Here is a 12,822-nt window from a genome sequence, read left to right as displayed (position 1 = left end):
TGGGCCACACAGGGAGGTTGTAGGTAGAGAGGGGGGTGTGGGTCTGGGGTTCTGCTTTCATTAGGGTCAAGGGTGAGGCCTAGGGTTTTGTGGGCTCACTTTTTATTGGTGAGTTCAAAACTTAAGAGTAGAAATTTAAAGTGCAGGAAGAGAAAAAAAAAAATGACCCTAATGATGGTCAGTTATCGAAATCAACCAAGATCTCAAACAAAGAATCCCCCCCACCCCCTCCCACCAACCCCAGCCTGGCTCTTTATCTAGTTCTGTGGCTGGCAGTGTGTTTATTTGAGATAGCTATCTCTGAAGTGGATAACTCTGGAGTGGATGCCTTGCAATCAAAGCTTAAGTCCTGCCCTTCCATTACAAAAAAGGAAAAACCAACTGTTGGGGATTACACTACAATCCACCCTTCATGCCTAGGCATCAGAGTCAGTGGTGAGGACGTTAACTGCCTGAGTAGCTGATTTACTAAAAGTCAGGGATAGGGCATGTTGTAACCTAGAAAGGATTTTAGTAGCACTCCTGTAATAATTATATCGAACAAGCAGTAGTCCTGAAATCCAGCTGGTAGCCATTGACCCAAGCTTAAAGGGTCACACCTTGAAACGAGATCAGTGATGTTGGGGCCCTAGGGATCCATTCAAAGATTAGATAATGTTATGATTAACATCTGGGGACATCTGGTGTAAGTAGGTTTGAATCTGTGCTGAGTTGGTGGATTGCTCCGTATCGCACCCAACCACTGTCTTAGAATAGGTCAGTTCAATTAATGGATTGTGTCTCATTTGAGGAGGCAGCGATGCAGGTGTGTTTATAAAGTTAGGCCTCTATGGTGCAAATATTTGATTCAGGTTATTTCATAAGAGGCACTTCTACGGAAACAAAAGAAAAACAATGGTTAGTGTTTGGAGCAGATTATAAACCTAGTCTGAGGCCTGAGGGTAGCCAGTTGAGATTTCTAGATGTAGGACTTGAAGCATATTCAGACGGGGTGGGGACAGATGGTGGCAATCATAGATTTTCCTGGTTTGTAGTCTGAATATCTCTGGTGGTGGGGGGGTTCTTTCTGAGTGGTCCATGCAGCAAGAGGCACAAAGATTGTTCATACATGAACTGTTGTAGTGATTTCTCTGGAGTTTATATCTAGTTGTCCCACTTTAGCTTGCATGGCTTCAGGAAAAGGGCAATTTTAGTTCTCAATAATTCCAAATCAGAAAGGTGGGAAAAAGTTGGAAACAATATCTGGAGAGTTGTAGCCAGATATTAGAGGAAGTGAGAAGACTTCAGTATTCAGTCCAGTTTACAGGTAGAAAACAAACCTCAAAGGCAATTAACAGGACTAAAATCTGATATCCACAGGGTGTCCTATAGTTTCCCTTTCCCCCCACCTTTTATCAGAGATAACCCAAATAAGGCTAATTTACTTGCAAAATAAGTCTGGCCTGATTATTTAATAATTAATTAATTTATTATTTATTAAGTGCAACAAGAATAGTGATAGACCATGTAGGCTCTTTCAAGTATACTCTGCTGGACCTTCACACAAGGAATCACAGATTGGACTCTTAGAAGTCTCTCTTAAGGTAGGAAGCCAAGCTATGAGCTTACCATCAGACTTTCCCTGCAGTACTGATAGATTTGGGTGAATTCCTTTCTTCTCGAGGTCCACCAAATATCCTGAGGTTCCTACATCTGCCAGGAAGCGACCTTCCTTACTCACCTGGTAAGGCTTCGGTAAGCAAGTTGCCAGGCTGATTTTTCCAAGGAGCTTTATTGGCTCCATAAGTCAAGCTTAGTTCCTTAAATCTGTCTGGTCATATCTGAGTCTATGTTCATCTCTCTCAGATATGACATTCCAGTTAAAACCTTAGTAATACAATCAATGTTTCCAATTGTGTCCTGTTACAAGGAGGACAGATTCTTAGGAACTTATGCAAATAAATATATTGCTATGAAAATGAGAATACTCACTAAGAGTTTCTAAATTCTGAAGGGATCAGGTAGGGAGAAATTCGTTTTATCTTTGTTTATAAGGGTACACTTTACCAAATTGCTGTAAGTCATAGACAGCTTAGGAAAAAGGGTTTCCTTAAGTCTGGGGGAAAAAAAAAACCTTTCAAGAACTAATAATGTTTCAGATAAAAAGTCATAAAAATTATAATTATCCTCATCAGTTCATTCAGTTTCTTGTAATTAATTCTGATTGATCTTGATCTTTAGTTAACAGTTTTATGAATTTTTTTTTTTTTTCGGTACGCGGGCCTCTCACTGTTGTGGCCTCTCCCGTTGCGGAGCATAGGCTCTGGATGCGCAGGCTCAGTGGCCATGGCTCACAGGCCCAGCCGCTCCGCGGCATGTGGGATCCTCCCGGACCGGGGCACGAACCTGTGTCCCCTGCATGGGCAGGCGGACTCTCAACCACTGCACCACCAGGGAAGCCCTGAATCTTTTTTTACCTTAGAGTTCTGTAAATTCTTACCCAGTTGAGCAATATGATCTGAAAATTATCAGAATCCTGTACTTTAAGTTAGAGTCCTTTTCACAAGTCTTCTTGAAGATGAAGCACTTTTCAAAGAACACTTTTGCAAAAGCATCAGAGTAAATAATTGTCTGTAAATGACAAAAAGACTTAAACACGACCATGTTAAAGATCTGATAAAGTTTATTATAATGCAAATGACAAGGAAATTAGGTTATTTCTGTGACATACAATATTTTAAGTTAATAACTAGAATTACAAGTGATAACATTATACCAGGATATAGCAGGTATCTAGGAATTTCATGTAATTTCTGGAACACATATATTAGTAACATATATCAATACAAATATAACCTAAAGAAGGTTTAGCATTATGTCTTTGACAGTGCTTCCCATGCAATTTAACATACCAAATAAGCCTAATTAGTTTAATGTCTGTCTTTTTATAAGGAGAAAGACCACATCTTTTGAGATGTTCCAGGGCCCATCTGGAAAATCTCAAAGTTATTTTGAGGTCAAAAAGACTTCATTTAGAATTTGATTTTGGGAAGTTTGTCAAAATATCAAAAGCTGTTAAAATACTTGATTAAATAGGATTGTTGGTCACTGTGAAATAATACTTAGTTATCCATTTAACCAAAATGACAAGAACTTCACGGGCAAATACATAAAGTTACTTATTTTAATCCCCGTTTAACCCCCCCCCCACCCCAAACACACAACCTTAGCTCTTTTAATAGAGAAGACTCACGTTTTTTTTTTTTTTTTAAGTAATTAAAGATTCAGTAAAGATAATGTGAAGCATAGAATATTATTTTGATAAAACACAGAATCTTTATTTCCTAGGCAGGTTACTTAAAAGGTAAAGAAAAACCTTTCACAGGCTTATCAAGAGCAGACCAATAGTCTAATAAAAATTTGTCTTCTTAGCAGATGAAAGATAATTAAGTTTTAGTTTTTACATAAGTACACTATTAAAGTTTATTTAAAAAAATCCTTATAATAAATTTATTTCATTTTTAGCTAGCTTGACTACACAGGTAAAATTCCCTCTCTTCTTCTCTCTCTCTCTTTCCCCAGCTTCTATATCCATTCATTTTGTCTACTTTAGGACAAAATTACTTTCATTTCCCTAACAAAAATACATCTCCCTACCTCATACCTTTTCTTAGCCAAAATACATCCTACTTTCCATTTATAGAATTGTTTCCCTTATTATTTCCAGTATTTTAATTACATATATTAGTTAGAATGCTTGACTCTTATAAACCTTAATTTCTAGTGAAAACTAGGAAGTAAACAATTGTGAACTGTTATACCAGTATTCTGTAGGTTGGCAAATTTATGAATATATTTTATAATTTCTAGAAGCATATGCTTCTTTTTTGGTACAGTTTTTCATTGTAGCACAAGACATGTTTTCTAACAGATCTAAATATCTTTTATTTGTCTGTGATAAGAAACCAAAAGTAGATAAACCTATGTTCAGTAATTAATGTTTTAGCATTTTATATTATTCAGAAATTATCTATATATTTAATTAATTTCCATCATTTAACTTAGCAAAACTCTAAGGTTTCAAGTTACCGACGAGATTTGGGTGAACATTTTTAAGTAGACGTACCAGAAAACATAATTATTTTTGAAAAGTGGATGCCTTGGTGATCAGAGATTAAGTTTTGCATTTGCATTACAAGAAGGAAAAGCCAGTGGATAACTTGGTCTGTAGTCTGATCACAGATCTGACCTTCTACTGTGGGAAAAAAAAATCTTTTCCCTAACCCAGCTGATTTTTACATTTTTATTTTCTAATGTTGCAACCTCACTCATACGTGCTGGTGCATATTTCAAGGTAAACAGTAGACTAATGGGCTAATGTATTTATTCTTTACTACTACCATTCTCCTTTCTATTTTTGTGGTTTAAACCTGGAATAGCCAGTATTTCTTAAAATGAGGACTCATAATGTCCTAATATCTTTACTTTGATATTAAATCCATTGTTTAACTTGCTGAAAATGGAAATGTTTTGTTATTTTATGTTTATTAACTCAGTTTAAAATTATTAAAATGAGAAGAATTGTTTCGTAACTCAGAATAGGAGACTGTTATCTATTCTAATAGTGTCCTTATGTGTAATGCATCACTCATCTTAGGAGTTCGGTAAATACGATTGGATGAAAATGGTTGCAAGACTATATTTGTACACCACTTTAAACTTCTTTCTGAAGTCCCTGGTACCTAGCAAAGTTTGTGGCAATAAGTGTTAGGAATCTTCATATTTGATAGGGAAGGCAGTATGGTGTACATGGACTGAAGAGCAGATTGCTAGGGATCTGTTCTGGGCCCTGCCACTCACTGTACAGCCTTGGGCAGGTTATTTAACTTCCCTGTATCTCAGGTTTTTTTCTGGGGACACAGTGATACCTACCTGGTAGGAACATTGTGAGGATAGATGTCAAAGCACAGGATGGCATCTGTCACACGACTAATTTTGGTTAATATCATTCTGTTTCATAGATTAGTGGGGAGGAAGTTATTCCAAGGATTTTAAATGAAAAACGTGTTCCAGTTTGGGTATACAATGCCTGCCATTTGTTGAGAGCTTACTATGTTCCAGCTACTGTGCTAAGGCTTCCTGGGCTGCTTGTAAAGAGCTCCAGGCCTTATTCAGGGAGCGTGATTAGTAATTTGGTAATTTGTTATTGCTTCATGGTACGTTTCAACGTTTGGCTGTACTGCTCCTAACTGACTATTGCCATTGACTAATGCTTTTGCATTCGGTGTGACTGTAGGCTTGCAATAGAGTAATGATGTGGTGTGGTTACTCAAAGTTGGCACTTTCTGTGTTAGCGATAGAAGAGCACAGAGAGAAAAATAACCCCCAAACAGTGAAACACACTGTTCTAACAACAATGTATATCGTTAGCATAATGCAGAGCAGGCAGCTTTGTTTACCTTGGGTCAAGGATAGGTTAGTGTGCATATACAGCATTCATTCACTTTAATATTTGAGCCTCTGCTAGTCTGTAAGCTCTTTGAGAAAGTGACTCTATTTTTAAAAACAATTTGTGTATACAGTGCCTGTCAATTCTTGAGAGCTTACTATGTGCCAGCTACTGTGCTAAGTCCTTTACATATACTTTATTTTAGTCTTAGGACAGCTGAATGAATAAGATAACCCACTTTATGATAAATTGCCCTTGGTCACATTGCTTGTAAATGATGTAATCAGGATACCAGCTTCATGGACGCAAAGCCTATATTATGTTGCCTGTGCAGTGCAACAAATGATAACATAAAAGATATTAAATAAATGGTTATTGAATAATAGAATAAATGGGGATATGAACTTGAATAAGACACAGTCCTTGTCCTCAAGGAACTTAGAGGTGAAACAGAAAAGTAAAGCAGTGATGAGGGTGCAGGGATAGAAGAGTTATGGTAGCCATGTGGACCTTGTGCCGAGGGAGTCCACAGTCCAATCTGCGTCAGTGGTCCCCGACCCTTTTGGCACCAGGGACCGATTTCGTGGAAGACAATTTTCCCATGGACCGGGGGAGGGGGGATAGTTTCGGGATGATTCAAGCGCGTTACATTTATTGTGCATTTTATTTCTATTATTATTACATTGTAATATATAATGAAATGATTATACAACTCACCATAATGCTGACAGGAGGTGGAGCTCAGGCGGTAATGAGAGCGATGGGGAGCGGCTGTAAATATAGATGAAGCTTCGCTCACTCGCCCTCCACTCACCTCCTGCCGTGCGGCCCCGTTCCTAATAGGCCACCGACTGTACCGGTCTGTGGCCTGGGAGTTGGGGACCCCTGACTTACGTCAAACTTATGGGGAGAAGCAGAAGGTGTTCTTCCTTGAAGAGGTGGAGTTTGACCTGAAAGCTGAAGGATGAATTGGATTTGGCCAAATGAAGGTGTAGAATGCATTCCAGACAGAAGAAAGAGAAAAATTAGTTTGTTAGACCTAGATAGATGGTGTGAGAGTGATAAGGGGTAAAGTGTCAGAGTTAGAATCCAAATAATTAAGGGATTTGGGTATAAAACTGAACAATCTGAACTTTATCCTGAAAGCTCTTGGGGGAGGGAAGTCTTGGCATGTTTAAACAGAGTAGTTTCATGGTTAGATTTTTGTTTTGTTTTGTTTTGGGAAGATTAATCTGACAAGTAGTATGGAGGATAAAATATGGGGAGGCAGATGGGAGACCCTGAAACCATTTAGGCTGTTCTAATAATTGAGGAGAGCCTAGGAAGGTAGTGGGGTTGAAGATGAGGGGATGGATTTGAGAGATATTAAGGAGGTCTTGGTGACTGAAGATAGATGGAAAGTTTGATGAAAGGGTGACCCTAAATTTATGGCTCAGACAGGTGTTATTCTTTACTAAGATAGCAAATACATGAGAAGGAAACAGATTTAGGAAAAAGTGCTATGTTTGGTTGGGGATGTGTTGAGCTTGAAGTGGCTAGAGAGTAGCTCCATGGGCCTGTGTATCAGTGGCAGGGGCTGAGACACCAGTGGTAGCATATATGAGAGTAAAATAGAACATCAAGCCCCATGGAAGTCAAGTCTTGCCCTTGGCATACACCTGGCAAGGTGTTGGTTGTTTCATGTTAAAACCTATCTCTTTATTCCCCTTGCTACTGTTGCCCCCCAAAGTATACATACTTGGTGGGTTATTGATTTTGTGATTTCTCTGTTCAAGCAGTCATCAGCCATGGTTTAGGTATGATCAAGTGTTGTTTCCTGCATCTTCCACCTCTCTCTTTCTATTCTGATGGAAAGTCTTGTGTGAGGTTTCCTTAGTACAGCCTGGCCTGGGGAATCACTGTGTGGTCATTCTTAATAGCAAGAGGTAGCACCTATAAATCTAATAAGAATGAGGAGAGTGGAGGTTCCTTTAAGCAGTGCTGCTTGTAGTATTTTCTTGCAAGACGTTGAGGGGAAAAATTACCTGAGATTCATTTTTCCCATTCTGGCCCCCAGATGTTGTAGTTGACAAACAGCCTTAAGACAGAGAAACTGTTTCATTTCTTCTAAAAACCACTCTGTGAGTCAAGGTCCTCAAGATAAATTTGTAATAATGAGATTCATCAATAGACTTAGCAAGCTTACCTCCCAGCCAACCCTCATCTCAGTAGAAGAGAAACCTGGTTGTTGCTTGGAACCTATGTTTTAGCTATGGGACAGACAACAGCCGTATTTGCCCAATGATGGGCAAAACCAAGACAGGCAAACAGATAACCTGGGAAACGACTTTCCGCAGCTCAATGCTGCCCAAGAGCTGGCTAAATACGGGCATGCTAGATGGCATGCATAAGCACTCTGAAAAGGTGTTCATTATTGGATTTGTTTTATTCATACTTTTGAAAACTTTTTATTTTTTAGGCAACCTCCCGACTTCTAGTAAATTACCCAGAGCCCTATCGTTCTCAAATACTGGATTATCTCTTTAAGGTAATGAAAAAATAATTATTTAATGCTTTCTGTGATGTCTTAGAAACTGTGGTGAATGTCACTAATAGTCTTTAGTACCTTCACCATTCTAGTTTTTAAAAAACTAGGCAAATTACTTTTGGAATAAGTTGCTGTTTATTTGAAGTTTTGCTTTGGTTTTCTCATCTGCAAAACCAAAGGCAGTGATTAGTAATTGTCTTAAAGTGTTTTGTCCTTCATACAATGAATCACAGTGTTAATATTGTTACTTCTTTCCCCAGCCGAACTTCGGTGCCTCTTTGCATATTCTAAAAGTTGAAATAGGTGGTGATGGGCAGACAACAGGTAGGAGTATTTGTGGAATGGCATCGTTTTCCCCCAATATTTAAACCTATACTTAAACTTGTGGACTGTGGTTTCAGAATATAAAGAATGCCAACATTTTTGATGTTGATTACTGCTTAGATTGTTCTTTATTGTTCCTTCTTCATTCTAATTATTTTTAAAATATTATATCAAAATATGCATTTTTTCCGTACAAAGCAGCTTGTGGACTTTAGATTGCTTATTTAGTTGAAGTACTAAGCAGTAAACAAATCCACAGTTTTTTATAAACTAATATTTACTAGACAGAGCATAGGGAGAGTTTGGAATTTTACTGAGAAGTTAAAAAAAGAAAGATTTTAATGTATAAAATATGTAGGATGTTATTAGCTTTAAATAAAATATGTGGCAAAAATATAAGTAATTTCAGAGATATTTCAGAGATATAGCTTTTTTGTCTTTTAAAAATAAAATCATTTTCAACCACTAAATTTTCAATCTTCCTTGGCATAATTTTGGCTTTGTGTAGTACATGTAGTCAATTAAAAAATTTATAGGTCTCTGGTTTTCAGGAAGAAAATTCTCTCAATGATTGTATATAACTTATTTTTTATCAGTTAGATTCCATTATAGTGAACCTTAGAGTATTGTCTATATGCCCATGTACCTGTTAGTGACTTGGAAGTGGCTTTTGTTAAATAGATATATCTGTGTAGTGGAATTGGTATTTAATTCATGCTGAAAGAAACAATGCAAATGAAAAACAAAAGAAAATCCCATAACAAAACTATCCCCAACCTATTATAAAAGACATGCATTTTATTGTCAAACCCTATTTTGCAGAAGTGATAATGACTGGCCACCTTCATTTGCTGAAGCTAAATTAGAGGTAGAGATACAGAAGCAGGTAGTTCTTGTGAATTCTGATGTTCACCTTTAAGAAGAAAAGGGCTAGGGCCCCTCTCCTTCTGAGGCCTTTCTTAACAAGGGCAGATGTTTGTGAAATGTGGTAACATGTGAGGACTGATGTCACTTACCTACCTTGACACCCTGTAGAGGTTAGTATAGAATTTTCTTACAGTGGGAAAGTGTACTCGTTTCTTTTTTCTCAAAATTCTGTTGTCTTGATTTAACAAGGCATGTTACAGGCTCAAGGCCTGGGGTATGGAAATTGGGGCTTTGGAGCCCAGGATTCACATCTAGGATTGAGAAGCTGGAAGCTGAGGTGATCTGAACTTAAAGGTGGACATAGGGATTTGAAAACCCCAGAGAGACCAAATCCCAGCAGAATATAGTCCTAGGAATTTTCAATTATATGAGTTGATAACAACTTTTCTTAACACTGCTTACAATAGAAAGTTGTGGTTTTATAATTTAAGACCTTTATGTTGCTTATGGTAATGAAAACATGAAATAATATGCTTTGATCATCCATCCTTAAGTTATATAAGATTATTCTTATGTGCCCTACGTCAGGATTGGATCTGGAATACTACTTCTCTGAAATGTGTGTATGTGTGTAGGGGAGAGTGGCCTACAAAGCGCCATTAACAGATAGTTTCCTTTCTGTTTTGCTCTCTCCCATGCAGATGGCACCGAGCCCTCCCACATGCACTATGCACTAGATGAGAATTATTTCCGAGGATATGAGTGGTGGTTAATGAAGGAAGCTAAGAAGCGGAACCCTAAGATCACACTCATGGGTAAGAAGTGAAGTTTGATGTACTTTTGTAGTCTGTTTTCCTTTAATTTTTAAATTCTGAATCATGTGTGTGGAGTATCTATTAATACTGTAGTATTAATAATGTTGTTAATACTACCAGTATGCTACCAGCAGCAAAGCATGTGCCAGGCATGATTCCTTCTTTGCTCATATATATTGTGTCTGATATTTATCATACCTCTGGAGTAAGACACTACTCTTCTCATTTTACAGAAGCAGTGGAGGCTTAGAGAGCTTATACCACTGACTTAAGGTCAGAAAAGTAGTAAATGTCAAAATCAGGTTTAGAACCTTATTCTGTTGTTTTCGATTTTTTGTTTTTTTCTTTTTTTTGTGGTGCTATACTAATTTCCTCAACAAAATTTCTCATCAAAATTTGTAAAAGGGCAATACTATTTATAAAATTGTATACTGTATGCAGCAGTATATCCCAACTATTTGCAAAAATTGTGTGCTACATGCAGTAGTAGACCCCATTTCTAGATGAGGTACATACAAAAGTTTTTTTTGGTTTGTATGTGTGTTTGTTTTGAACCTCGAGGATGTGGTGGTCACTGTTCTAGGCACTGGGGATGCCTAGAACAATCCAGCCCCCAATTCCTGTCCTCATGGAGCTTAGATTCTAGCGGCAGGATGGCTTCTTAAATGGGACTGTACTCCTCGCACTGTTCTCCTGTAGCAGTGCACAGACCTATAAAAGATTTCAAACATACACAGTGGTGACATACTTTTATCATTTGAAATGAATTTGATTTTTTTAAACAGGCTTATACATTCAGGCTAAATTACATGAGTTGAGATCCATTTTATAGGACTTAATTTCAAGTTATTTTAAAAATCATTTTCAACCATCCAATTAAAGGACAAGCCTAAGTTTTTCTAAGTTAAAAAAAATGAGGAGGTCAGTGTGTTCTTTCTAAATGGACTTTTGTAAGAGATTCCAGAAATGTTTTGAGCAGTAAAAAGCATCATTGACTTCAGCACATACTTGCCCATTGTGCTGTTTTCAAGGTCAGTTCTAATTTAAATGCAGAAAATCTGGCATGCTGAACCATGTCCTAACAAAGACTTCACATTGTGGGCCTTCAGAATGTATTTGGCATTTCATTGTTTTAAAACATTCCATTATTTTAATGTCACATTTATTATTTGGATACACTTAGGCATTCTTCTAGAGTTTAGAAAAATAAGCATTTTGTCACTTTGATTTTAATTTTTTTCAGTGGTGAACTAGATTGGTAATATATATTAACAGTTAAGGAACTTAATGTTGACCTTATTTTAATATTAATATATTAGTAAGAGAATTAGGATTTAGAATCTTAATTAGTGCTTCTCTACTCTTCTCATTTTTTTTTTGATTAATAATAACTGGGGTATTGGAAGAATGTGGATTATTTGTTCTATATCATGTAACGAAGGTATATTTCCCTATTGAGTCAATGGCATTTGTATTGACATAGGACAAACTAGTTTTGTTAAATTTGATTACCTGACTAATTAGTCTTTAAATAGCTTCAGGTTGTAAGAAGATGTACTAGTGAATAAGGAATTTGTATTGTACTTACCTCACAGAAATAGTTAAGCATAAGCCTTTCAAAACTCTTTGATTTGACCTTAGAGAACAAAAATTGAACATTGTATATCTTTTTAGCAGGAGGTGTGGAAATTAAATTAAATTGTAGGTTACATTTCTTTATATTGGTAAGTATCATTGAGAGAGGTGTTTGTTTTTGTTTATTTTTCTTGAAAGAGCATTTGGAATTATGGAACCTGACTCTCGGGGTCAATAAGGAATTACTGTGTTCATAAACTGGAAGGGATTTTGAGAATTTGTGCATGATGTGTAATCTTTCCTTTAGTCAGATCTTTATTGGCTCTTTGCTTAGCCTGTGTTTGTTCTTTTTTATTTATTTTGCTTTGTTTTTAATAGTGCCAGCACTCTTATACCTACTCCAACTTTGCCTCTTCCTCTCTGCAGGGCTGCCATGGTCGTTCCCTGGATGGCTGGGGAAAGGTTTCAACTGGCCTTATGTAAATCTTCAGCTGACTGCCTACTATGTCGTGAGTTGGATTGTGGGCGCCAAGCATTATCATGATCTGGACATTGATTATATCGGAGTATGTAATATATTTTTTAGAACATGATTAACCTTTGGACATTTATTTATAATTTTTAAAGTAATTTGTGGCACTTTGTTGACTACTTTGTGTCATGAGACTAATTTGTTCTATTGGTGTCTATTAACAAATTAACTACATGTCACCATTTATTCTTTCTCTCTGCCCATCCAAATTCTTCCCACTTTAAAAAACTGTACTTAGTATATGCCTCCCAGAACTATTTCTTTGTTTTTGTTTTTGGTACTACCCCAGGTCAAATTCTCCTGCTTCCAAGCTTTCCCTGGTTTCTCTAGTTCTTACAACAATATTGTGTTTACTATATAGTTTAATGAATGATTAATCTCATGTTGCTCCATGAGTCTTCTGTGGTCCTAAACCAGAGGGCGACCGACTTCTTAAAGGGCCAGAGAGTAAATATTTTAGGCTTTGTGGATCAAAAGGCAATATTAAGGATATTATGTAGGTAATTATATAATCATTTAAAATGTAACCACTTAAAACTGTTAAAATCCATTTTTAGCTTTCAGGCTGTAAAAAGTACAAATGGTGGGCCAGATTTGGCAAGCTGGCAGAAATCTGCCTACCCTTTTCCTAAACCGTTATTTAACACCTTTTAATGATTTAAAAATGTAAAACATGATATCTTGTGTTTCTAGCTGGTCTGTTGGCAGGCTGGAGGGATACGTCACCCTGCACTGTACCCCATAGAGCCTCACA

General features: G+C 37.0%; 1 protein-coding gene across 9 annotated transcripts in view; it reads left to right on the top strand.

Annotated features, from left to right (window-relative positions):
- The window catches only part of GALC (galactosylceramidase), a 78,216-nt gene that overhangs the window by 24,592 nt on the left and 40,802 nt on the right, over positions 1–12,822 (top strand). For 5 of the 9 annotated variants that reach the window (XR_004045083.3, XM_060295144.2, XM_030883664.3 and 2 more), the window contains 4 exons: positions 7,887–7,955; positions 8,216–8,279; positions 9,848–9,961; positions 11,963–12,102. Coding sequence is in view for 8 of the 9 variants with exons in the window: in XM_030883664.3 (XP_030739524.1) it covers positions 7,887–7,955; positions 8,216–8,279; positions 9,848–9,961; positions 11,963–12,102 (387 nt within the window). In the remaining variant the exon portion in view is untranslated. The remainder of the gene's footprint in view (positions 1–7,886; positions 7,956–8,215; positions 8,280–9,847; positions 9,962–11,962; positions 12,103–12,822) is intronic. The other 4 variants (XM_030883666.2, XM_060295146.1, XM_060295148.2 and 1 more) reach the window with 2 other exon arrangements.

Source organism: Globicephala melas, chromosome 2 (assembly GCF_963455315.2).
Source record: "Globicephala melas chromosome 2, mGloMel1.2, whole genome shotgun sequence".
Taxonomy (NCBI): Eukaryota; Metazoa; Chordata; class Mammalia; order Artiodactyla; family Delphinidae; genus Globicephala; species Globicephala melas.
Note: the sequence above shows the minus strand (reverse complement) of the source record. Positions and strands in the feature narration are given on the sequence as shown.